Source organism: Polistes dominula, unplaced genomic scaffold (genome assembly GCF_049000335.1).
Source record: "Polistes dominula isolate Pdom_NZ unplaced genomic scaffold, Pdom_raw_medaka contig_77, whole genome shotgun sequence".
In the NCBI taxonomy this organism is placed as follows: Eukaryota; Metazoa; Arthropoda; class Insecta; order Hymenoptera; family Vespidae; genus Polistes; species Polistes dominula.
In genome coordinates, this window is record NW_028301152.1 from 506,604 (window position 1) to 533,752 (window position 27,149).

Consider the following 27,149-nt stretch of genomic DNA (forward strand, 5'->3'; position numbering starts at 1 on the left):
CAGGAGTTTCCCGTCACTAGGGATCCTGGCCTGGTGTTGTCAGGATGACGGCACCGTGGACATGGCGATCGCTTCTTCTTCTTGTTCTGACAATCTTGAATCGCTGGTACCTCCTCCATCGTCGAGTTCAGCTTTGATTCCAGGTGCGGTCCCTATTACCAACAAAAATAATGGAAAATCAATTGAGCAATATATATGTTTGCTATATGATAGTGGGGTAAAAACACACAACAGCTGTATTTATATAAATTTTTACTAGCCCAGTAGACAGCACAGGATATCCTGAAGATATTTCCATTTACGAAACATTTGAAATATTTTCATCGATGTTTTTCATGATCAGGGCTTCTTTTCTTTAATCGATTTACCGTTAATTGACAAATACAAATTACGACGAATACTTTTAATCGATATCTTTAACACACTTAATTGGATATATATATATCTTGTTATAGATTTTTTTTAACAAAACGTACGAGATAATATGCTTTTAATTATCATTTCGATTTAAGGGCTTAATCAATTTGATTATGTTCAATGAATGTCGACATTTCGATCGATATAAAGTGTAACGTTACATCAATGTTTAACTTCAAACGATTTGATTTCGCATTCGTTAATTGAAAACTAATTTTGATCACATCATGGAAGCCGAGCTTTATAGACGAAAATTCATTTCAAAAGGTCTCTCTACTCGTTCCCCATTGAATCTGCCTTCGTCAGGGATACCTGTACCACCAATAGGGCCGACCACCACACCCGATGACATGCCACAGGTTCTACCGAAGACCCTGACCACGCGTACCACCTCCTCCTGGACGAGGTTGAAGCACATGGCTATCAGGCCCATTCCAGCGAGTATATACAACGAGCAGGCACACAGGCTGAGCTCTTCCAGGGTAGTTGATGGGGCGTTGCGTCCAGTCGGCATCAGATCTCCAAATCCGATGGTGCCGAGACTCGTGAAGCAGAAATATCCACCTTCTAGAAGACTCCAACCCTCCAGACGATTGAACATCACTGCACCGCCGCATATATATAACAGCATTATTACCAGGCACAAACTAATGGGTATTCTAACGGAATACGTTTCCATCATATAAGCTGGCGATGAACTCGAGGAAGGTGATAACGAACACGGTTGTAAATGGCGTTTACCATTGCCTGCCATTGTATCCTAAATAACACCACATGTATCAATCTCAAAAAAGAATATGACCCTTTATTTAATTTGATTTGAATTTTTACCTGGAGAGCAGCCGTTGAACTAGTGGTAGCATGCAAAAGACCTTCGCTACCACAATCGAGTAATATGGCACTGTTTGTACCTCGTGTTCCAAGATCGTCGCAGGAACTATCGCGACTAGTTGAATAATAATTTGCCGCCTTTGTTTCTATATGATTATCATAACGGTATGACTTGCCCATGATACCACCGACTGGCGGAGGAGGCGGTGGAGGTTGTTGTTTTTTAATACAATTTCGTGGAATGCACATGCGACCGTACAAACGTCGGAAACTTCTAGCAAGAACGTCGCCCACTGTGCTTAGATAAACCAACATAAGAGGTATACCAGCTAAAGCGTAGATTATGGTAATTAGGCGACCCCAGACTGTACGCGGAGTTACATTACCGTATCCTACGAACCAAAATAGTTAATTATATACACTACTGAATTTCATACGACTATTATACTGATACTTTATATTATTTTAACAAAAAACACATTATTATTTACCTATGGTGGTAATAAGTGTTAAAGAATAAAGCAGACTACCGCTGAACGTCCATCGTCGTTTATCTACTTCGTTATTTCGCGATTGATGAGGTGGTTCAAAGGGCGTTGATGTACGTCCCAATCTACGCGAAAGATTATCTTGAAATTCTTGAATTTCTTTCGCCGCTAGTCGAGTCCAATTCTCCTTATAAAGAATATTCAAATCTTCAGTTATACTCCAAAGTCTTTCTACAGTCTTTGCTCTTAATTCGGTAGCAGCATTTTCATCCTCAAACGTTGATAAACTGTACGATCCTTCCTCACTTTTTGCAATTTTCGATGACACGTTTATCAATGACTCCTATTGAATGTGAACAACAACAATATTATTGATTCTTATTATAAAATGAAATATTTCTTTGTTTATGTTACACTTATGTTAGCTAGAAATCTTTTGTTATTTTGAATTCTCACCGATTTTAGTCCACCCTCTAATGCCATAAAAGCGAACGCACCAAGAAGGGTGTAACCAAGTACAAGAACGCAAACACCAAGACTGGCTAATAATCCTGGTGTGTTAGTTGAAGTGGAAGTGCTACAACTGCAGCAACAACAAAGCAATTCAGCACCACGTACCGAACTGCTGAGTCTTAGGGAATCTGTGTTCCCGCCGTTACGTCCGGGACAACATCTAGGTGCCCTTTGGTAATAGTCGCCGGTATTTTGCATCATTATGCCGCCTAATTACTATACCACACCACCACCACCACCACCACCACCACCACTACCGCTGCCGCCGCAGCTGCAGATGCAGCGATCGACGCCGCAGCTGCAGCCGCAAGCGGTAACGTCCTATCGTTGTTCTAACGTTCCTTTGGCGTTGCTGTCCTCATCCATCTGGTGAGATGTCTGGACCTGTCACAACGAGGAATTGTTTGATTTTACTGCTCATAATTTATTTCTAATCGAGTTTCAAAAATGATTAATGAACGGGTTTAGTTTGAACGTCCATTTTGGATTAACACTACCGAATTATATTTTCTAATAGCTACCTGATTTTCGTAAACATTTTATATATTGATAAATTTTTAAATAATCTGTCGTCGTGTGTGTCATTTTAAATATCTGTGGTTATCGTTCAAAGTAAAGGAACCTTTTTATCTGATGAAATGGTAATTCGAAAAAAAAAAGAAATAATATTATATAAAATATACTGTTCATAAGTTTTGTTGATTACTTCAAAAGTATTTATTTTTTCTTCTCATTATTTTGTTTATCTAAATTTATATAATGATTATAAACTTTTGATCAGTAGTTAGAAATATCAGGTATAAATATATATATATATATATATATACCACAAATTAACACGGACCTAATCTATATCTCATACAGATTACGAGCTGGTATGCATAAATTGAGAATTTCCTCGAACAGAGTAGACATTTATGCAACTATGTAATTATATATATATATATCATACTCGTTTTCGCGAGATTGAAACAAAACATGAAAACAGAAGTTGCGTTTTGTTGCATTTAAATGAAATCAATTTGAAACATTTAGAAAAAAAATCGATGTTTTTATTTCTATTACATATAATTAGCTGTCCTGTAACTGGTGATACAAATAAACAGAAATTAATTTAACAGAAAAATTTCAATTGAAAATATTGAATCAAATTTTTCCATATAAAATCAATGATCTTTAAATTATGTTCCAACCAACCAATCTTCCTGAAAGCTTTATAAATTATTATTTACAGGTATTAAATTGTATTTAATATCATCTGTCATGTTAGGGTTGCGTCAGGTTTGCGTTAAATATTTTTTACACTTGTAAGGATTTCGTGAACGAAAATAGTTTGTTTTCGAGAAAACTAAATTTGAAAATTTTATCGAGTACTTGTGCACTGAGCTTGCAACCTTGATAACTAATAAATCTTACTCGATAAGCATAAGAATAGATCATATATAAGAGATTTTATCACACTGACAATGTTAAAAAAGGTTTTCCGAAATATCCAAAAGTAAAATAGTGAAAAATCCATTTAACTGAAATGGGATGTCAAATCATTTTCAAATTTATTTTTTTCCAAAACTAAACCTTCATATGAACAAATTGTATTCTACATTTTCGACTTACAATTAGTTTTTCATATAAAAAAATAAATTTCGTTATTAATCTTAATAAATATAATAGTCAAAACGTACCTAATTATTTACGACGTGGATAATTCTTCATATGGTTTCGTAAATTATGCTTGCACATTCTTTGAGTTATATCTCGCTATAGTATGTTTTTTTTAAATTGTTTTTTTGTTGTTCTGTAAATGATAAACAAAAAAAGGATAAGTATAAAATTATTAATTCGAATAATAAATTGTGTTTTATTATTATTATTTTTTCTTTTTAGCAATAATTACGTCGGTATTTAATTTTCATTGTTTTTTTGTTTGTTTTCGTTTTCGTTTGAAAAGAAAGAAAGAAAGAAAAAGAAAAAATCACGCCGATCGAGTTAACCCGTTTCTCTCATTTAATGTAATTAGCACAGTTACAAACAAGACCTTTACGATATAATTCGTGTATATATATATATATATATATATATATATATATATATATATATATATAGCTTGTGTGTATGTATGTATATATGTATATGTATATATATGGGCAAGTGTGCAACCGTGGTAATAGATCTGCGCTATACGGTCGTTGAGTTTCAAGTTCCGTGAAAAGAAAATAGTTCAAGGGAAAGATGGAACGTGAAAAAAACTGGTGGGAAAAAAAGAGAGGAATACTGAAAGGGAAATGCTGAGAATGTCACACCGTGTCTGATACTTCGCCAAAGCGATTTTATCCACGTCTCTACGAGTTATTTACCATTTGTTTGTTTTTTTTTTATTTCTTTTAAAATCGTAGTTATTGAAACGTTATTTCGAATATTTATCGAAATATTCAATCAATTGATTACATATATATATATATATATATATATATATATTACATTTGTATATTATATATTAACGATAATGGTCAAATAATAAAAAATAAATAGAAATAATTAGGTCGAGTCATAAGTAATTTCTGATGCGACTATGTAGAATCTATTTTTCGTATTTACTTACTATAAGTCACCGAAACAAACGAATTTTTGATATCATTGTATAGATGAGAATTATTAAAATATTGAAAAGAAATTCAAAATTATAAATTTTAGTTAGAATGATATTATAAATATCTAATAAACTATATTTATACTTGTTATCAAAGGGGTTTAACTAGGAAGCAAATGTTAAATATCGATTGAAGATTATAGAGTAAAGGAAACATGTGCATTGAAGGTGATGTCAGAAATCAGAGTAATGGCAAATGGCAAGTGCAAAATTGTGCTATGGACACTGTGTCTTTAGTGTATGTCAACTACGTAACGTGATCCTTTAAAATAACAAGAAATTATTTCAACCTGATTGTTTATATTTATATATAATATATATATATATATTAAATTTATATAGGGAAATTAAATATATGATGAGTTGATAAAAATTGTTCCAAAAAAAAAAAAAAATTCTAAAAGTAGAGTTAATCATTTTGGTCTGATAAAAAACATATGTCTCATACATATATACATGTATGTACAATATATACGTACATATATGTACACATACATACATACATATATATATATATAATGTAAAGCTTTGTAACTTCCTTCGCACCTTATCAAAGATCGTTCTCCCTTCTCTATCGTATCGGTTTTCGACTTCCTACGGCCGTGTCGTCGTCTAGCATATCGGTTCACCGAAGTGGAAGAAACTTTTTCCTCTCTTGCTCCTAGTACCGTGCATGAAACTTTATGAAACGTGTCCTATCTTCCGTGGAGGGATGGATTCACGTGACATCCTTGGCTTCTCGACTTGGCTATTTCGTCTCTATCGACGTTTTGTGGCCGATGCATTTGAAAATAATAGCCAACCTTCTTCGTTCCACTTTCCTTTTTTTTTTTTTCAAACTATATTTTACCTTTTTTTTTTTTTACAAACTTTTTCTTCAAAATTTCATTTTTTACAAAGAAAGTGAGAGAGAAAGATAGAGAGATGGACAATTACATAAATTGATAGAAAAGAATAAAAAAAAAAGAAAAGAAATTGCACGACATTGTATCAAATTTTAAACGTTCCTTAATGAAACATAATTGTGTTTGTTGTTTTTATTATATTTATGATTGTATATGTTGTATATATCACTGGCACACACATACACACACACGAGACGATGATTAAAATTTTCTAAATTGGTTATACACGAGATGTTATTAAAAATTGATTAGAAAGTTCATTGTGGAAATGTCATTCAACGATGTAGATCGTTTTTACCTATTTTCGCGTTAAGAAATTTTTTTTCTCAATATTATAATAATAATAATAATAATAATAATTTGTTATTATTAACACTGGATAAATCAATGATATACGTCTATGTAATGTATTTAAAATTATTTTTTCGTTAAACTTTCAAAAAAAAAAAAAAATGTCATTTTCATCTTCGACCGTTGATTTTTCACTTTCTTTTCGATTAAGTCGGACACAAAAAGTTTTACATTGACAAATTTCAATTTAATGTCAAATTTGAATTAAAAGGACACATCATCATCATCATTCAAGAAGAATCACTTTGATGAAATATTTTTAAAGCTACTCTTTTGAATTATTCAAAGTATGGTTGAGTCAAAATCTTTGTCTTTTCTTTTCCATTATAAAATTTTCGAAATGAAACGCCAATTTTCTTCACGAAGTTTACTCAAAATCCTCTTATTATTATTATTATTATTATTATTATTATTTTTGTTAAATTTATTGAATTGTTCGTAATTGAATATAACGTAGGACGAATGGGGGTTGAAAAACGATGAAATGTGTGGAAACATCTCTCTAACAAAGTATTGAACACTGCTAGAACATGAGAAATCTCTGTGTTCGTTGTCAATATACAAAATAAATTTGATTATTAAAGAAAATGTTTATATCTATATATTTGACAAATCAAACTTAAAAACAAATTCTCTTTTGAAAATTTTTGATAATTCTTCAAACGATACGACCTTTACTTATTACCTTTAAAGTTCGTCGCGAAATAATACAAGAGTAAATCAATATAATAATAAAAATAAAAATAAAAATAATAGATAATTAATGTCAAATAAAAATAAAAATTCAAATAAATAATAATCACTAGTATCGAATTTCCTCAAAGTATTTCCTCTTCCTACCTAAGCAACACTGAACAACTCCCTCTTCGGGTGGTCCAGATAGAATCTTCTTTCTTTCTTTCTTTCTTAGTCTTCTTCTTCTTCTTCTTCTTCTTTTCGTGATCCTTACCCACGTAGAAAATATTCGTTAATGAATATACTTTCCAGAAAAATAAATATATATATAAATTTTCCTCACACTAAAGATACGAATATATATATATATATACGTTGTTAACAATTAAACAACGAATCACGACGAATACGAAAACGAAAGATGATTAAAACAAATCTCAAAGGGGCCTTTTTTTTATCTCTCTCGATAATACTAGCGTAAAGGTAGTAGACCAATAAAATACGAGGTTAAAACGGGGGTACGGGGGAGGAGGAAAGAAAAAAAAAAGAAATATATACGTGACACAATTGAAAGACGTGATCGTACGAATCAACGAAGCTCGTCTACTAGAAGGAAAACGTTCTCTACGAGGAACGTCGGACCGGCACGGACGCACCCCATCGACGTTGCAGGGCGCAAAATCCGTGTTTTGTTGAAGCGCATGTGCGCCAGCCAGCCCGTGAGGTAGAACCCGCATAAAGGAGCGGCGGCGCACCTCCATTTCATCCACTCTTCAAACCCCTCTTCCACATTTCATCCCCTTTCCCTTCTAACCCCTCTCCGATCATTTTCTTTTCTCTCCTTCACCTCTTAGCCACCACCCACTCACCCCCAACCCACTCCCCACTCCCTGTTCCTATCCCTAAACTACCCCTTTCTCTCTTTCTCTTTCTTTTTCTCTATTTCTCTCCTTTTCTTACAAACGATCACTGAGAAAGCTCAGCACCAGGGACTTTGCTTTTACGTCGATGCCCGCCCGAATCTTCTTCGTGTCGATCGTTTCAACGAAAGATCCTAAAACGCTTCGTTTAAAACTTCAGGTGGTGTCCCTTTCTTCCTTCCTTCCTTCCTTCCTTCCTATCCACCCAACCACCTCACCTTTCCACCGGGACGACCATAATAAAGATTCGACTCATTTTTTTTTCACAAGTGCGTTCCGCTTTTCTTACTTTAATACACCCAGTATTCCCCGATAACAGCTTTTTCCTTGAAAGAACCTTTTTACTAGACATTCTACCTGTATATATATATATATGGGACATTCTTCGTCAAATCGACCACTTTTGACCCCGACCCCTTTTCGATTTTGTTGAAACTTTCTTATCATTTTTAACATGATTAAAAAATATTTGTGGAATTTTTTCAGATTTTTTTTTTGGTCAACCTAAGAAAAATCGCATTTTTTCCTTCAAAGTGTTTCAAAAAAGTGAAAAATTGAAATTTCGAAAAACCCTCTCCCAGCGTTACCTGAGGGAAAACTATTATCTAACGAATGAACTTTGATTTTTTTGATTTCAGATGATCCAGCACCAAGTTATGAAGGGACACCGCAATTCTACTTTTTTCCTAAGACACGTCCGAATAATTGCTGCCATTGTCGTATTTTTGAATATTTCTTCGTGAAAATTTGATACAATATTCTTCAAATGTCATACTTTAATGTACCATTGATTTTAATCAAGAGATTTTAACTGTGTCGTCAAAAAAAATTCACAAAAACATGCCTTTTTTTCTACGAATTAACCTTACCCACCCCTTTAACTACCACTACTACTATTGCTACTACTACTACTGCTTTAACATCGTTTTCTTTCTCTCTCTCTCTCTCTCTTAAGGATTTTCGTTTTCTCCGTTATCGACGTCAAGTTTAGTTATTCGACCGTTTAGATTCTGTCAAGATTAATTTCCTGTCAAAGATGAAACTCACCTTCTCTTTCCTTCACTCCTTCCCTTCCTCTCTCTCTTTCTATCTCTCTCTTTCTCTCTTTCTGATATTTCAGTCGAATATTACACTTTATCATTTGCTTTTGGAAAGTTTGGCAGAAATTGATTGGTCCAATCGTCTATTAATTTCCTTTTCGAAAACTACGGCAACCACTTGTTGTCAGTCATCTCATCACAGGTTAAAAGCTAATAACGTGTGATCAACAATTCTTCGTTCTTTCCGTAAATGTCACATATTTCGAAAATGTAACTGTTAATAAGGGTGATGAGTTTTCGCGGTTGGTTCATTGGTAAATTCGTACAATTGGAATTGACGATTAATTAAGCAAAGGAACGAACGTACGTACGTACGTACGTATGAACGAATGAACGATTGTTGATTTAACATTTAAAGGATTTCACATATGACGCACATATGTCGAGAATTACGTCAAAATCAGTCGTACGTTTTGAACTAAATTTATTAATCAAACGTCTGATTTTTGTTTCTTCCTTTTTTGTTGTTGTTTTTATCGTTGTTGCTTGACAAAGCAACTTTGAAAAGCGTTAGAAGTAAATTATTTTGGTCAACTAAAAAAAAAAAAACGGAAATAAAAACGTTTGCAAAAATAAACACGTGTTTGTACATCATATCATAGATTCTCAAAGGATACACTTTAGAATATTGTAATAAAGTTAGTCGTAAATATTATCGTAGTACGTACCCATAAATTTTGAAGAAAATATATATGTCTTCCTTCCTTGTTTTAAACTTGCAAGAAATTTCCAAGTTTCTTCTTATTCCTGTTCCATTTTATTTTTTGTTTGATTTTTCTACGATTCACGTAAAAGTGTGTCTTCGAATATCACCTATGATAAAACTTGAATTTATTATGGGGGAGAAGGGGTTTCTTCTTTTTGTTTTTTTTATTTGTCAAGGTTGGTAAGATTAATTCAATCGAATTCAAACGATAGATCGATCCTTCTTATTCGTGGAATAATTTTGTTTTTCTTTCGAATTCTTTTAAATTGTTTCTTTCTCTTTCTTGTTTCAAATTGAAATTAAAACTCGATGATATTTGTCGAACTTCTTTTTTTTCTTTTTTTTCTTTTTTTTCTTTCTTTCTTTTTTTTTTTTCAATTTAACCAACCATCACCTATCACACCTGAAGATGTATTTGATCATACGTGCGAGATTGTGAACTTTTGCGATTACTTCCTCTTGCATTAAATTGAAACACATAGCGATCAGTGCCATACCTAAGAGATTATCACACACACACAAAGGAATATGTATATATATATATGAAAATATGATTTCCTTTTGAATAATATTTAACTTTAATTTGAGTCAATCCTACCCTTACCAAGCATGAGATACATGAAACAGAAGATGAAGGATAATTCTAGTCCTTGTCCAGAATAAATTCTATCACCTGGTACTATATCACCAAATCCTATGGTTGACAGTGAAACGAAACAAAAGTAGGAACCATCTAACATATTCCAATCTTCCCATTTTGAAAATAACAAAGCACCTGCTATTACGTACCTAACGATTAAAAAAAAAGAAACCAGAAAAAACACCAACATAATTTTCAATATTTTTAAAACGTTCAAAGAATAAATTTCAATCAAAAATATTAAATTAGTTTTTTAAATACTACGTATAATCAAATTTCGACTTACCCAACCATAATTCCCAGACATAGTGTCAATGGTACAGTTACTTGTTGTGGATCATATTTACTGCTATTACTTGTGTCATCATCATCATCATCATCATCATTCATTTTATTCATAATATCAAATTCATTGTTATAATTTATTTCCATTCCGTTGATATCTTGATCAACGCTAGAATTTTCTGTTTCACCTTTCTGTTATAGAATTAAATTATAATCATGCATTATATCTCCTAGAAAAAAAAAACTATTTAAAATATAATACATACTAACCTGGCATTGATTTCTTTGAACGTTCATTTCTGGTCGTGTTTGTAATACTTCAACGGTAATCGGTTCTCGATGTTTTTTATGACATCTAAAAATAAATATCAACGTAAATTCAACGTATAGTATGATAATAAATTAATAATGAATATAAATATTAATTTTTAAATTCTTACTTGCATAGGCAACAACGAGCATAAATCCATTTGAAACTTCTAGCAAAAATATCACCTATGTTGCTCAAATAAAGAAGAAATAATGGCATACCAATTATAGCATATATTATTGTACATAATTTTCCCCATTTTGTTCTAGGACAAATGTTCCCATATCCTTGAATAAAATGTGAAAAAAAAAACAGAATAGAAAAAAAGAAACTATTAATTGAAGAAAGTTCATTCAATGTTTAAATTTTTTTAATTTCATATACGTAGGTTGAAACTTAAATAGTGGCAACTATTTATTCACAACCGATACAAAAGAGTGACATGTTTGCACCTGTTACTGTCCTTCAAAGTAGTCACCAGCGTTGTGTAGAACTCGTTAGCAGAGCCTGTTCTGTTGATGGTGCGAATGGAGCGGTCTACTCATCGGAAACCCATCGTGGCATTGGCTTCAGAACTGTTCCAGAGATTCGACATGCAGTTAGACCGTTCCATTTGTACCATCAATAGAACAGGCTCTGCTAACGGGTTCTACACAACGCTAGTGACTACTTTGAAGGACACTAACAGGTACAAACATGTAACATGATACAAAAGAGTTACATGTTTGCACCTGTTACTGCCCTTCACAGTAGTCACCAGCATTGTGTAGAACCCGTTAGCAGAGCCTGTTCTGTTGATGGTGCGAATGGAACGGTCTACTCATCGGAAACCCATCGTGGCATTGGCTTCAGAACTGTTCCAGAGATTCGACATGCAGTTAGACTGCTCCATTTGCACCATCAACAGAACAGGCTCTGCTAACGGGTTCTACACAACGCTGGTGACTACTGTAAAGGACAGTAACAGGTGCAAACATGTAACTCTTTTGTATCGGTTACCACTATTTAAGTTCCAACCTACGTATATCAAATAGATTTTTTTTTGTTACAGTAACGAGCATATAAAACAAAAAATTAGATCAAGCGAATGAGATTGAGAGAACAAAATAAAAATAAATGATCTTTCTTTTTTTACCGATAGTCGTAATGACAGTGAGAGAGTAAAGAAATGCTCCAGCAAATGTCCACTTTTTATGTTCCTCATTAACAACCTCATAACCGTTTCGTATATTTTTAACCATTTTTTGTTGATACCTTTCTAATATATTCTTAACTTCTTTTTTCCATAATCTTTCGGAAAATATGTTCTCCTGTATATGTAAAATAAATTACATTAAGTTTATTCTTTAATTCATTAATTTAGATTTTTATTATTTTAACATGTACAAGGAATATTATAAAAATATGCAAAAAAAAATAAACTATAAAATTTTGTTTGTTTGTTATATCTAAAGAACAATTAATCTAAATTTAGAAATGTTTAATTTCTGAGTTTTAAGTTTAATCTTAATGTACTTTAATTATGTTTCTTTGCTAATAGATTCTGTTGATATTTTCTTATATATCAAATGTTCAGAAGTGATTTACAATGAAAATTGATATTAAATAAATAAATGATAATAATGAGAATTTGTTGATTGGATTGTTAGTCAGTTGCCATAATTATTGGTAGCAATATTATGTTAATTGAGGACACACCTTCGAGGTCAAGTCCCAAAGTTTAGCAGCTGTGATGTTTCTTTGCTTGACTACATCGCCGGATATGTCCAAGCTGTCTTTGGCCTCGATGTAAGTGAACAGGAAAGCACCTACTATAGTATAACCTACGACCAAGCATACTATGCCAACATTACTGAAGAGGAAGGCTATCAGTGCCCTGCTCCAGTCACATATCTTCTCGTTCCAAGGCTTCCGTCGTTTTCGTTTCCTTCTTTCATTTTGAAAACGATAACTTCCACGTTGCAATTGTACATTCGTTGTTGACAATCTTCTCATTGATTTGTTCGTTTCCATAATATTTTTTTGTTTTTCTTTAAACAAAAAAATTCACAATTTATTTTTTTTCTTTCTATTATTATTAATTTTTTTTAATCTTATTTTTAATTTTTTTAATACAATCTTTTAATAAAAATAATAATTTTTACGTCGTTTAAAAAATGTTCTAAACGAAATACTAATTGAAGAATTTAAACGAGTTAGTTAGTTTCTAATAATAACATTTCTATTGGAACAATGCCATTGGTTGACATTTTAATGATGAATTATTCAAAAGACTTATTCTGTGTTATATTTTTTGGTTTAATTTTTTCTCTTCTTCTATTTAGTTGTATTTATATATTTGATAATTAATATTTTATCTGGATGTTACGATATACGAGATTGATTTTTTTTTTAGATATCAAGGATTTATCAAGGATTCTATACGAATAGGTTGAGAATATCATTTACGTTAACTGATCCGTTCACGATCAGTAAATTGCAGTGTCGGATTTAATAGAAAATGTCCACGTATAATAGTTATTCTCCCTTTTTTCTGAATTATATCTCGTTGGTGGTCGTTTGGTATCGACTTTGTTGTTAGGATTTGCAGATAATCGACAAAAATTCTATACTCAAAGTAAAACGTGCTGCTCAATGGCAGTGCTCAGTGACTTTGACATGGTCTATTATTGTTAAATTGTTTACATTTGCCTAATGGAAATTATAAAAAGAGATGAAAGGGAATGAGAGGAATATACGAAATTTCGAAAAAAAGAGAAAAAATAATCGAAAAAAAAAAAAAAATAATCTCTAAGTTTATAGCTAAATGATTTTTTTTGTGGGCGTTTTAAAATATGTGTTTTTTTTTTTTTGGTTTCTTTTTATATTCTTGTGTCAATATATTTTACTTTTTTTATTACGGTTTTGAACAATTTAAAATATATATGTTAAGATTTTTTTCTCATTCGTTTATAATATTTAAAACAAAAAGAAATAGTTTCTTTAACCATTAGGGTTACTTGAACGCAATGGTCAAAAATATTTGTTATTTTTAATATTATGTTTTTTTTTTTTGGAATAATTTTGAACAATTTTACAACATATAAATGTTAATTTTTATAATAAAAATAATTTGAAAAAAAAAACAATAAGGAATTATTTTTTTTATGCATCCAGGAGGTTCTTGCATATCACAGATTTATCTTATAATTTATAATAATAATTTTTCTATTTATCTATTAAATTATTCTAGTCATCTATTGCACGATTAAATGAGTTAGATTTTTTTTTTAATATCATAACTCAATCGTTAATTATTTAAATTGAACGTGTGTAGAAATCATGGTATCATGTCTTCGACATTTTTATCCTTGAACAAAATGAAAATCGATTCAATATATATATAAATAATAATAATAATAATAATAATAATTACAATAATAATTATAATAACGATAATTTGTGAAGAAAGTAGACTTTGAAAATTAATTAAACAAACACACAACACACAAGCATATATATATATATATATATATATATATACATATATATATACATTCATACATGTGATTTCTGTAGTAGTATATATGAAAAAATATTAAACAATTTCTGTCACGATCACGTAAGGTTTATCTCACGTTGAAATCTAACTATATATATCTTTCGATAGATAATCGTTATAAAATAGTCGAATATAAAAGCCAATAATCGGTTTGGCACGACACTCGCGTACACTGGACATTCGAGACGTGCCACTCGACTACTACTAATGAAAATAGCATGACGCTAAAAATAATCAACTTCCAGGTTGGATCCTCAGCGTCCTCTAGTTCGATACCATTTATTGAACTTCAAGTACACCCGTTATAGATTTTCATTGTGAAATCTTTGAAACAACTATAATACGTTAACGTTCTTTTTTTCTTCCTTTTAAATCACTAAAGGATATAGGGTTTGATTGTTATTGAAAAATATTGACTAAACATTGTGAAAAGTATACTTTTCAAATTTTTTCAATATTGCATGAGTGTTTTATAATTGAACAAAATTAAAATGCAACGTTATTTGATGAAAATATTTTTTCTTATAATATGACAATAAATAATTAAATAAAGATTAGAAATAATGATGAGATCATTTTGTGGTATAGGATGATTAACAAATTTCTCTACGAATAAAATGTTAACACATTTATTATAATAATAATAAATTAATTTGTTCTTTATTGAAGAGTTGCACAAGAGTGCAGATTATTCTTATCAAATGTTTTTTGATGAATGAACAATAATGTGAAATAAAATAATAATAATAATTAATTATCTACGATCATCGAGATAAATTTTCCTTTGATTATCGTCACATCGTCGTTCAAATTCATTCTCATCTTCATTATCTTCGTATTCCGCATCGTATTTGTAATCGTCATCGTCATCGTCATCTTCATACTCGTCATCGCTACCTTTTAATATACCCAAACTTTTTGCCACACTTTTAACGTTATTTATCACCTCTTCTTGTACCAAATTAAAACTCATTGCTAATAAAGCAATACCAAATAACAGATACAACGAACATAAAGCTATTCCCTTGTGGGCGTCTAATTTATTTGGTACGAAGTCACCGAATCCTAAAAAAAAAAAAAAAAAAAAACAAGAAAAAAAATTCATTCACATTACAAAGTTATGTATGTCGTTTTTCTTTCGATGAAATTTCAAAACATTTTCAATGTTATAATTTTATTTCTGATCAGTTACTTTTATTTATTAATAAATTGATGAAAAGTTTTTGTTAATTTTGTTCGTTTTTTTTTTTCTACTTATTGCACATGTCATTTGTCATTTGTTATTTTATTACGTTTATGATTTCATATTACATATTGTTTAAACTAATTATAAATAGTATGTAGTAATGTAGATAACGTAGTTAATTTAATTTTTTGTTTTGTTTTGTTTTTGAATTTTCGTATTATGGAAGGGTAATGAGTTTAAATACGATTTTTCAATAACAAGAAAAATTCTAATTACCTATGGTCGTGAGTGTGATGAAACAAAAATAAGCACTGTCGAGAAAAGTCCATTTTTCCCATTTGCTAAATAGACAAGCACCACCCAATATGTAACTGACTACTAGAAATACGCAAAGCCAAATGGGTACTGGTTTTATCGGTTGTCTGTCTTGTTCATCGTTAATGTTGTAACACTCGTAATCAACGTCTATGTCATCTGTACAAGCACGTCGGTGCATAGCAAATCCCATTGGTGACATGATTCTTGGTAAAGAAGCTTCCCTTCTATAGAAACGTGCTAAAACAAAAACAAAACAAAAAAAAGAAACAAAACGATTTATCGATCCAATAAAAACGATCATTTCTTCCTGTAAGTATGTTTTCATTGATAAGTCGTGTAATAAAAAGCAAACAAACAAAAAGAGACAACTATCAATCTTTTTACCAGTAGAATAATTACTAGGTGAACGTCTTATTCTTTCGGAATAAAATCTTCTGTTTTGATCGAATCCTGGTGGTGACAAATGACTCGATGATAAATGATATGGTGTTGACAATGTTGATCTATGTTGTTGAGTTACAACACCACTTTCCACTGAATGATATCTTCGTGGTAATGATCTTGTAATCATTGTTGATTGTCTTTCAATGTCTTCCAATTTATCTTCTACTTGTGTACGATTATCACCAATCTTGTTCATATATTCAGCTATAAATGTATACATGTAGTAATATTTATGTAATATCACTTTAAAAATGGTTTATAATATTAATTGTCTTAGAGGAATTATAGAAATTTCATTATTAATATAAAAAAAAAGACAAAGCCTGAGATTATGAAATTTTATAAAAAAATATTTACATTTATTATTTCGTGTCGTAGGTTGCCATAAAAATAAATCATCGTCGACATCGTCAAAAGCGTATTTGTTGCACAGAACAGGTGACTGATCGGTTTCGATGGTTCCACTTGTTAATCTTCGATCGAGTGATTGTGTACTTAATTTAGGATTACCTGTTTTTTTATTTTTTTTTTTCAAAATCATTTAATGTAATAGAACATAAAAAATATTTGGATTATTTTAATATATATATATATTTACATTTTCTTCTAGGTAAATAATACCTTTGGGTAATTTTAAAGATGACAAAGGAATATCCGAATTTCTAAATGAGGTCGTTGACCTTAATGCTGTAGGAGAAGATAAATGATAAGAATAGATTCTTCTTTGGTCCATTCCATTTATACGTCTAGAATTATCCCTGATTTCATAGAAAAAAGAACAAAGAAAAAAACAACAACTAGGTAAAAAAAAAAACCAAAAAATGATAAGTGTATAGTTTTTTTCTTTTTTTGGTTTAGTAAAAACAAGAAAAATTTTTTATAAAAATATATATTTAATTTATATTATTTGTATGTGATATGTTTTAATTATTTTATAAATAAATAAATATTCCTTTTTTCTTTTCTTTTTATTAAAAGTAACAGTTTCTTTTTACCTTTTACGTACAAAAAGGTAAAAGAAAAAAAGAGATTAAATTAATTGTCTTGTTGTTTATTATTAATTTTTAATTTTTTTTTGTTTAATTAATTACCTGCAATCCGTGTCAGAGTAAGAAGTTCGTCTAAAATCTTCTGGAATTCCTAAAGTTCCATCGTTTGATCTTTGACTTAACCTAATCGAACGTCGGAATGACGTTGCTCTGCTGTTGATGTCGTATCTTCTATAAAATTTAGAATATTTTTTTTGCTTTTTCAAATTTTTAATAAATCGAACATTTTCAAGTTAACGTGACTTTAAATTTAATGAAATATAAATGATTAATTACCCTGCTTGTCTTGTCGAATAGGATCTTCCTAAACTGGATCGTGTTCGTCTCTTTTTTTGGTGGTTTTGTACATACGTAACAACATACTTTCCAATACAGGAATCTAATGCAAGTTTAGATAACCAAAAAAAAAAAAAAAGAAAACTATTCAAAATATTAACGGCAAAATAATACAAATAATATAAACAATTATATTAAAATTATATTAAAAAACAGGACAATTATTTTACATAATTTAAATATGTAATCAAAAATATTGGACAGTGCAAAGATTGAAAATAAAAATAAAAATAGAAAATATCTTGAGAGTGTTTTTTTTTTTTTACAAAAACAACACTGTTTAAATGAAACAAAAAAAATTGTTTTTGTTTTTAAATGTTAACAAAAAAGGTAACAAAAATAATTCGTCAAATTAAAATTCTTTTTTTTTACCTAAAACTCGATGCCATAACGTCACCGATATTAGACAAACATAAAAGCATCAATGGTATTCCAACAACGGCGTAAAAAATCGTAACCACTTTACCATTTTTAGTTTTAGGTGATATATGACCGTATCCTGAAAATAACAAATAACACATTATATTCATTATATTTATGTATAAACGATTTATTTAGATACGTACAAAATTATCTACGCTTTATTATCTATAATAGGATAATATTAGATATTCGAATGATCACTACGCAAGGTTAAATTTAATGAATACAAAATTATGCATTAGCGTTCGAGCATAAAAATTTCTTCACGGTCCAACCGGTACATCTTGAGTTTCGGGTTAAGGTCATCAACATTATAGAATTTAAACGATCCCGATTAGTTTAACTCACACACGTACATATGTGGTTTATTGATTAGTTTACACATTTTAAGAAATTAACTCTTGTGAATGTTTGAAAATGATCAAACAAAATTTGGTATTTTATTTGACTTGAAATGTTTCTTTCTCTCTTTAATAAAAAATTATTAAAAAAAAGGGAAAATAAATCAAATAAATATAAACCAAAAGCCACCACTAAGTTTTAGTAGAAAAGTTCGATGATATTTTTTATTTCAAATCTCCCCCACACCTTTCATCATCACGTTCATTGGCTCCCACCGCTCTGTTACATAGCCGCCTACCGCTCCGTTACATTTTTTCAAATGACACCCATTCTAAAGAAGTTTTCACTTGACAAATTAAGAAAATGGAATAGATTAGAAAAATATCGAAATAATATTTTAATCGAATAGATTTTCCTTCTTTTTTTTTTCACGAATCATAATTGAAATCGATCCCTTCGGATGGTACGCTTATTGTATCGGTTTGTTTCTGTATCCGGCGGATGAAATAATGACGCAACGATCGAAAACAAAAAGGGGAAAAGGAAGGCAGGTAGGTAGGCAGGATGAGCAGAAACGGTTCGATTTAGCATGAAAACTCGGTCATGCGTTCCTTTGTTGTATTGACTTTATTTTTCATGTAATGAGGTTACTCAATGGTCTCGTAACGCCATAAGATACGCAAGAAATCAAACACGACATTAGTTGATGGCCAACTTGTAAAGTTCGATCAAAAAAAAAAAAAAAAGTAAATCAAATTCAATCATTCATAAGATTAAACTATAGGATAATATTTTAATCAACCATTTAAATTTCCAATTGTATTTTTAATACAAATTCTTACTTTTTTTTTAATTCGATTATCGAACCAATTGTCGATAATTACAGATAAAATTAATGAAACTAATGAATTTTATAATTTCGTAATTAATAATTCATTGCAATGAACCACGTCCAATCAATGTACTTTACGAAAGTTCGTCAAATTTACAACAAATAAATATTTATCTTTACAAAATATATAGAAGGATATAAATGAAATGAAAAAACACAAAAAAATAATATTAAAGCATATATCCGATGGTAAAACCCGTGTGTTATGAATCATCAATGACCATGACTGTTCAAACTGTTCGAGACAAAAAATTTGGTTTGTACGTTTAGGAAGAAAAAGAAAAAAAAAAAAAGATTGGTAGAGTGGTTAAACGATTGAAAACCTGTATGTCGATCATTATTATCCCAAAGGACCTCGAACTGTATATCCACATGGTACATTCACCTACTCACCGTTGCATATATAAAGAGACGATTCACTTTCACTCTCATTTAGTTGCCTCCTAAAGGTTTTTGCTTGCGTTAAGAAAATATTATCGTATTTCACGTGTAAGATAACATATTGACCAAATTTTAACTAATTACATTTAACTCAAGGGAAAAAGAAAAATTCAATTAAAAATCATGAAAATTTGTATTATCATCTGTTGTATCATCGTAAGCGTTTTATCCAAAGATGAAGCATGGATTTGGAATGATAAAAAAAATCTACAAAGAAGTAGAAGTGAGGATTTTGGTAATCCAAGGTATTGCACTATTAGATTTCAATCTTTTTATTTGTGTTAAATATTAGATTTTGATATTTTATATTTTTTACATTATATTTATATAAATATTTCTATTGAAAAGTTCAACTAAAGAAAGAAAGAAAGAAAGAAAGAAAGGAGAGATTGTATTTATATTTTTAAACGACTGTAAAACTATTGTTATACGGATAGATATGAAATACATGAGAATACCGATGATTACGAGAACTTCGATACTGGTGGCCCATTCGTGGGATTTAGGCCACAGCATATAGGATCTAGACCACAACAGTATCCAAACTCCTATGGTCATGGAAATAGGCCGTTTGTGACGACTTATCCGAATAATAACGGGGTCTTAGTAGGACCTGGTGGACCGACAGGAATTATTGGAAGGTATTTATATATATATAGTAATATAATAATAATTTCGGTATTTATGAGGTATATATACCTATAAACCATAATAATATTAGGTATGTAATCAATATAATAAATATAATATATATCTTATGGTATATTATATCAGTATTTTTGAAATATCATGAATCTCGTAAAGTAATTCGATTGGATGTGAAAGAGAACACGTTAAATGCCACGAAAAAAAAATAATAATTTGATTTAAAATAAAGAAAAACAAAAAAATGTTTAAATTTGAAGAAACAAAAAATCTGAATTATGAATTCGAATGAAAAAAAAAAAAAGATAAAATAAAAGTAAACAATATGTTTAATATAACAAAAATTCGATATTACTCATTCGCAAAAGTCTAATGCATGATGATATTGTATTATAAATGAAATACATTGCGATTTGTGTAAAATCGTTTGGGCACTGAACGTGTTAATTAACGGCGAAGCAGTTATGAAATTTCGATAATGGCAGGCCACATGCACCGAGCGGCGGATCGATCATCGATTACGACGATAATTTAGATTCTGGACACGTACCCTTCCCAAATCCAAAAGGTTCACGTTATCGCGAATACGATATTTGCAAATGCAGATACAGTTTTAATTGTCCATCAGTTGGATTAAAATTCGTACGTATTCAATTTTCTAACAATAACAATAACAATGACAATAATAAAATAATGTAAAAGGAAATTAAACGAATAAGAGGTGTTGGGTGGGGGGGGCTGGATAAATTAGAAAATATTTATTAATACTTTTTTTCTTTTTTAGGGTAATTGTGCAAATGGAAAAAGATATTGTTGTTTCAATAGTAAAAGTTATCCGAGTTTAGTGTCAATTGATCCACGTGACAGAAATTGAAATTCATTCGATTTATAAACGATTACGTTACTATCAAATAGGTAAGCAAGTAAAAAGATAATTTGATTTATGAGTTGGTTAAACATAGTGTTGGATGTGTTAGTCAAACGATTATTTTATTTACAGTATTAGTTGGAATATTCTTCAAATTGTCACGTCGAAAGGATTTTGATGTTAACTTTTATTTCTATTGGATTATAATTCGACGTGTTATGATAATTGAATAGAAAATGATATCTCATTTTGTTTTCTATTCACGTGTGTGTGTCTACTTACTTTACAAAGACAATAATAATAAAAATTAAGTGAAATTAGATCTAAGATAAATTTGTAGATTTGTTTACGTAATTCATGATATTCGTCGAAAGAATATCAATGAGAATAAATCGTCAAAATGAATTCTAATCGCATAGAATATATATATACTATTACTTGTAACTTGACCAATCGTGTTTTAACATGACCTTCGACAACGTTAGTCAAGCATAGAATAAATGAATAGTCCCTTGACGAATTTTGAATACGTCATCATTTTTTTATACTACCACAGATGAAATATTTCACAGATTTATTTTTGATTTTTTTTTTTTTGATTCGATTAAAATTTATCATAAGATTACAATTTTGAAGAAATAATAAAAAAAAAGATATTTAATGTCAATTAATTGACATTTTACGGTTTAACAGAATGTTACGTTATTTAATATGTTGATTTGTTTTATATAAACGTAATTAAATGATCTTTTGAACTTACCAATTGTCGTGATGACTATAATCGAATAGAACAAAGCACCGGCAAATGTCCATTGAATGTTATTTTCCTCTTCGCTACCATCCCAACCTTCTTTTCTTAATAAAGTAAAAAGATTGCTTTCAAATCCCTGAGAAAAATGTACACAATGTACAAATGTAATTTTTTTTCATTTTATATATAGAAAAAAATTGAAGATGAATTCAAACAAAATGTTCTTTTTTTTTTTTTCTTATTCTTACCTGTAATTCTCTTAAAGCATCCAACGTCCAATTTTCTCTTACCAATACTTCAACCTCTTTCGTCAATTTCCATAATTTTTCCGTTATATTTCCTCTCAGATATTTCACGTTTTTCTTTATCTATATATGTAAGAAAATTGAAAAAAAAAAAACAATAAAATACAATAATTTATTATAATCATTGAAAATATACGAAATAACTAATTACTTTTTCTACAGTGAAAATAAATAATAAGATAGATAATAAGAATACATTTTGTGTACGTAAATTATTAATGTTTAAATGCATAAAAGGTTGTAATTTAACAACGTATATATATATATACCAACCTGTTTTTCGTGATCTGCCTCAAGGGATTCAAAGGCATATGCACCTATGACACAATATGCCACAACCAAGGATACCAACGTTACGTGAGAGAATACACATCTGCTAAACTTCCAAAGAAGACGTAAGAATTTGATGCATCTCGATGGTTTTTCGAGGTCACCATAAGGATCATATATTTCCAGTCTCGAATGTGACATTTTATTTATCTCTTTTAAATGCCAGAATTATCACACGTGCCAGGTTGGGGAGGTGGTAGAGGGGGAGGGGTTTAACCAACCATTCACTCACTAAATGTTTCAATTCATGATCTTAACGATCATAAAATATCTCATTTTTTCTATTATTCATACTGCATTATTTTTTTTTTTTTATTTTGTTTAATTTACGATCAAACGTTTTTTTTTTGTTCTATCACAAGTATTTTAAAATGTCTGTTAAATATTTCATCATCGTACCACGTATCTACCACGTGGGTCTTACAACATCTATCAATATCCTAAACGTTTGCTCTCTTTCTCTCTCTCTCTCTCCTACTATAAACGCCAATTTATTTTTAAAATTCTTTTTATACAATTTCTTCGACAGAAGAAAAGAGAGAGAGAGAGAGAAAGAAAAATGGCAGAGAATCATGAAATAAATTCGTTCGATGAAAATTCTTATATCAATTTTTCTTGAAATTAGGTAGGTAGGTAGGTAAATAGATACCTCTTGTAAAATATATAAAATATTGATTGATAATTATTTTTTTAAAAAGTATATCATATTTTATACTTTGTGTTATACGTTAAGAAAAAAAAAAGAAAAAAAGAAAAATGAAGGATTAAAAAGTGTATATTATTGTTTGTAAATTTTCATCCCTTTCGTATTCATTCGTAATACAATTATTAGACACCATTTATAAATTGTGTATCACATGAAAATAAAAAATAAATAAATAAAACAACAAAAAGATGAAAGATGAAAGATTAAAAATATATTATATAAATATTTTTGTTTACTTGTAGAAGAATTTTTGTAAAAAAAAAAACCAAAGTTTATTAAAGAATTTTTTTTAATTATATCATCCAACACATGTAGATTGATATAACCAATCAATAACTGTTAGATAAATTTTGACATTAAACAAACAAACAAAAATAACGTTAAATTTGATTACAATTTAAGACGAATTTAATCGTCAAAATAATTCAAGAAAAATAGAATAGAATAAATGATTGTAACACACTTTTGCATAAATATATGTATAAGTAAACCATGCGAATGTCTACCCAACAGTTAACCGTCGTCAACACGCCCTGAGAACTTTTTTTTTACTCTTTCTGTTGTTACCGAGAGACAGACACACAACACACTGGAAATAATCCACTAAACTAAGGACAGAAGAGACGATGGGTGTAACACATAAGCAACGAGTTTCATCTCGCGAATGGTTGTTCCAAATTTATCCAACCTCCGGGGCGCATATATATCGTCGGATGGATTTTAGTCTGTAAACGAAACACCCAAAACGAATTCACAACCTAAAACAACGGTATAACGAATGTATTTAGTTAGTTTCTAATCTATACGAGAATGAATGTTGATATAAATATGGTATACTTGTTTAATACTAAATCTATTTGTTACACGTAAATAAGACTTTTTGATAAACAAATTAAATGCTACTTTACTTCTTTAATAAATACTTTACACTTATATGTGTTTGTATTTTTGCTTTTACACAATATTCATTCATACAAGAATTAATTAACAACAAGAAAACAATTGAATCTATTATGTTTAGAAATAATTTATAAATAATAAGTAATATATTTTTAATTATGAAAATGGGGAAGAAGAAAAATTGAAAAAAGAAAAACACAAATTAATTTTCATTTATTTTACAATATAAATTATTTCAATGTAATTTTGTATAAGATAAAAATTGTTATTTTAAAAGATCGTTAAACAAATCTTATTTTGTAATTTGTGAAAAGCTGAATTAACGCGTTGAGATTTTATTTGTAATACCTTTTTTTTTTTGTAAATACAATTTTTATATTGAATTTAATTGTTTATTATAAAATAAATATTTTGAAATAAATCTTATTATCAATTTTTTGATTTACTTTAAATTTGATAATTCATTGTATATGGTATATTTGAGTATAAAAGATTATGTTAAATCATTAGTATATAAATTTGTAAGTTTGACATTGAAATAATTTGAGTAATCCAAAGTATTTGATGCACTGGTCACACATGTCAACACATGTCTTTAAAATTTATTTCAACGATTGAGCAATACTATTCCTATCAATGAATCTAATCATTGTTCATCTATGTCAAGGTGTGCATACGCTTTTAAAGACTGTTAAGACACCATTTTAAATATTGGTTAATCAAATACAATCGCTATCGATTACATTTGATTTCTATTCAAGATATTGTGTTAAATAAATTAACATCAATTCTTCAATCTACGTATAATCAATTTTTACAAAAGAATTTTTTTCAACAAATGTAATGAATATCTTAATATATATAAATTACGTATGACGTTGTTTGTCCGCAATGGACTCCTAAATTACTCAACCGATTTTAATCAAATTTTGCACATTGTATGCAGTTTTATTCAACTTGAAAGATAGGATAGTTTATATTTCAATTTCTAATCGCAATAAGTCGGTATAAGGTAATTCGTTGACTTAAAGACGTGTGTATCGGACTGATTGTGAGCCACAGCAATGCGTGACGGGACACCCTTATCATACATATATATATTTATTAAAATGATTTATTTATTTATTTACTAATTAGGAAATCGATAATTTTCGATGAAAATTCATTTAATGGACATTCATTGATTTTATTTATTTATTTATTTATTAATTTATTTATTTCTGCTGTATGTGCGTGTTACACACACAACACACATACACACAACTTCATTAATTATAGTAAATTATATATACAGATAGGAAACATCGTATAAATGAGCTATCCACGTTCCGAATGTGTGCATTTTAAGGCACTTATTTAATAATAAAAAGGCACATAATTCAATAAAAACAAAAAGAAGATTTTTAGAAATATTTTTTCCCTTTTTTTCTCGATAATATTTTCATTATAATATTATTTATATATAATTTTTGTTTATCACATATTTTTTCATTTCATTTCATTTCATTTCTAAACGTTATAGCGAATAATAATTAGTTCTCCTTTTTTTTTTTTTTTTTTTTTTTAAAGGAAACGAATAATAATAATAATAATAATAATAGAATGATAATCTAAAATTTATCCTCTTCGATGGAATGTCATCTTGATTCCATCATCTTGACAAGATCAACGTTCGAAAATCGTAGGATTTAAGCGTAAAGAATGCGAGTAAATAATTACAAATTATGTAAGACTATTTGTTTTGTGTGTTTTTTTTTACATAGGTGTAGGTTGATAAGTTTTGAGTTTCAACAACAACAAAAGAAGAAAATACAACGATTTTTATTTATTTATTCAAAATTGTATGTTGTTTTTTTTTATGTTAGATTCAAAACTTGTCAACCAAAAAAAAACCCCCTACGTATTTATTATAATATAAAAGAAGATAGTTATTCTAATCTAAATCTAGTTTACATTTAATAATTGTTGATCATGGTGCAACATGAATCGCCTTCTCATAAACTCATTTTTGAGTATGAAACGTATTTATTAAATATATATATATATGTATATGTATACGTAATTATTAACGTTTCGTTTAATTCGTAATATATTTGAATTACGGTCAATTTAATTAAGAAAGCGATCGAGGTTCACCATAAGAAGAAATAAAAGAAAAAAAAAAAAAGAAAAAAGATCAAGAAGAAGATACGATATGACATCGAATCCAAGTATATCACTCACATGAAGCTTAAACAAGTTAAAAATTAACTAAGAAGACAATTTTTGAAGATATATAACGACGAGATAGGATAGATAGAATGTTTTTGCTTCATTATACTAACAAATTATTAAAAGAAGAGACGTTTGAGATGAATACAAATTTAGTTTTAACTAACTTATTGACACCCATATACTTTTAATCAAATTGAAATTTTCAATCAATGCCATTTAAAGGACATTCAAACAAAACGAAACATTTTACATTTTTTGAAAGAGATATATTAGGTTGGTTCGAATAGTCGTTTCGTTTTTGGCTGACACAATAATGGGCATTAGTTGATGCAAACCTGACAAATAGTAACACATGAGATCGATCGAGAGGATTAAAAATTTATCAAATTCAATTATTTATGACCACTTGAAAGGTTTAGGTTTAAGCCACGAAGCAAAAATTATCCTCATTTTTACAAATGATAAACGAAACGACTTTTCTAACCATTTAATAAATTTCGATAACAATAATATTACTCGAAAACACAAAATATATATATTCTTCAGTAAGATTTAAATCGATTCGTGATTTTAAAGATTTGAAAAAAAAAAAAACAATACAAAACACAAAATATACGTTTTATCTAACAAATAATGTTTTCTTCAAACTGTTAACGTTTGAATTAACGAT

The 27,149-nt window shown here is 29.4% G+C and overlaps 4 protein-coding genes across 4 annotated transcripts; 1 reads left to right on the top strand and 3 right to left on the bottom strand.

Moving 5' to 3' along the window:
• Positions 1-12: 12 nt before the first annotated feature.
• On the bottom strand, positions 13-7,119 carry LOC107071160 (TWiK family of potassium channels protein 18). The gene is made up of 7 exons (XM_015329912.2): positions 6,993-7,119; positions 3,932-4,044; positions 2,193-2,633; positions 1,740-2,079; positions 1,249-1,640; positions 730-1,177; positions 13-152 (listed from the first exon to the last, which is right to left on the bottom strand). The coding sequence occupies exons 3-7, from the start codon at positions 2,448-2,450 to the stop codon at positions 40-42; spliced, it is 1,551 nt and encodes a 516-aa protein (XP_015185398.1). The 5' UTR covers positions 2,451-2,633; positions 3,932-4,044; positions 6,993-7,119; the 3' UTR covers positions 13-39.
• On the bottom strand, positions 5,443-14,513 carry LOC107071159 (TWiK family of potassium channels protein 7). The gene is made up of 11 exons (XM_015329906.2): positions 14,332-14,513; positions 12,487-12,818; positions 11,924-12,098; positions 10,919-11,075; positions 10,749-10,833; positions 10,480-10,670; positions 10,158-10,342; positions 9,516-10,050; positions 8,795-9,381; positions 6,993-7,096; positions 5,443-6,099 (listed from the first exon to the last, which is right to left on the bottom strand). Exons 2-8 carry the CDS (start codon positions 12,799-12,801, stop codon positions 9,944-9,946), a joined length of 1,215 nt encoding a protein of 404 aa, XP_015185392.2. The 5' UTR covers positions 12,802-12,818; positions 14,332-14,513; the 3' UTR covers positions 5,443-6,099; positions 6,993-7,096; positions 8,795-9,381; positions 9,516-9,943.
• Positions 14,514-14,942: 429 nt separating this feature from the next.
• On the bottom strand, positions 14,943-25,294 carry galene (potassium two pore domain channel subfamily K member galene). The gene is given in 13 exon segments (XM_015329886.2): positions 14,943-15,394; positions 15,792-16,070; positions 16,218-16,481; positions 16,635-16,787; positions 16,899-17,035; positions 17,369-17,497; positions 17,603-17,658; positions 17,660-17,705; positions 18,035-18,161; positions 22,034-22,160; positions 22,273-22,392; positions 22,603-23,136; positions 23,829-25,294. Coding segments are annotated over 12 exon segments (1,947 nt in total). The 5' UTR covers positions 22,801-23,136; positions 23,829-25,294; the 3' UTR covers positions 14,943-15,083.
• LOC107071151 (uncharacterized) lies at positions 19,884-21,279 on the top strand. Its single transcript, XM_015329887.2, has 4 exons — positions 19,884-20,005; positions 20,198-20,401; positions 20,891-21,047; positions 21,190-21,279. Exons 1-4 carry the CDS (start codon positions 19,884-19,886, stop codon positions 21,277-21,279), a joined length of 573 nt encoding a protein of 190 aa, XP_015185373.1.
• Positions 25,295-27,149: the final 1,855 nt, after the last annotated feature.

Coding starts and splice junctions, on each gene's coding strand:
- LOC107071160 (XM_015329912.2), bottom strand. CDS start 2,450: ATGATGCAAAATACCGGCGACTATTACCAAAGGGCACCTAGATGTTGT. Junction 2,080..2,192: donor TAGAGGGTGGACTAAAATCG/GTGAGAATTCAA, acceptor CACATTCAATAG/GAGTCATTGATAAACGTGTC. Junction 1,641..1,739: donor AACACTTATTACCACCATAG/GTAAATAATAAT, acceptor TTTGGTTCGTAG/GATACGGTAATGTAACTCCG.
- LOC107071159 (XM_015329906.2), bottom strand. CDS start 12,801: ATGGAAACGAACAAATCAATGAGAAGATTGTCAACAACGAATGTACAA. Junction 12,099..12,486: donor TTTGGGACTTGACCTCGAAG/GTGTGTCCTCAA, acceptor TTACATATACAG/GAGAACATATTTTCCGAAAG. Junction 10,834..10,918: donor GCTCGTTGTTGCCTATGCAA/GTAAGAATTTAA, acceptor ATTTATTTTTAG/ATGTCATAAAAAACATCGAG.
- LOC107071151 (XM_015329887.2), top strand. CDS start 19,884: ATGAAAATTTGTATTATCATCTGTTGTATCATCGTAAGCGTTTTATCC. Junction 20,402..20,890: donor CCGACAGGAATTATTGGAAG/GTATTTATATAT, acceptor CGATAATGGCAG/GCCACATGCACCGAGCGGCG. Junction 21,048..21,189: donor CATCAGTTGGATTAAAATTC/GTACGTATTCAA, acceptor TTTCTTTTTTAG/GGTAATTGTGCAAATGGAAA.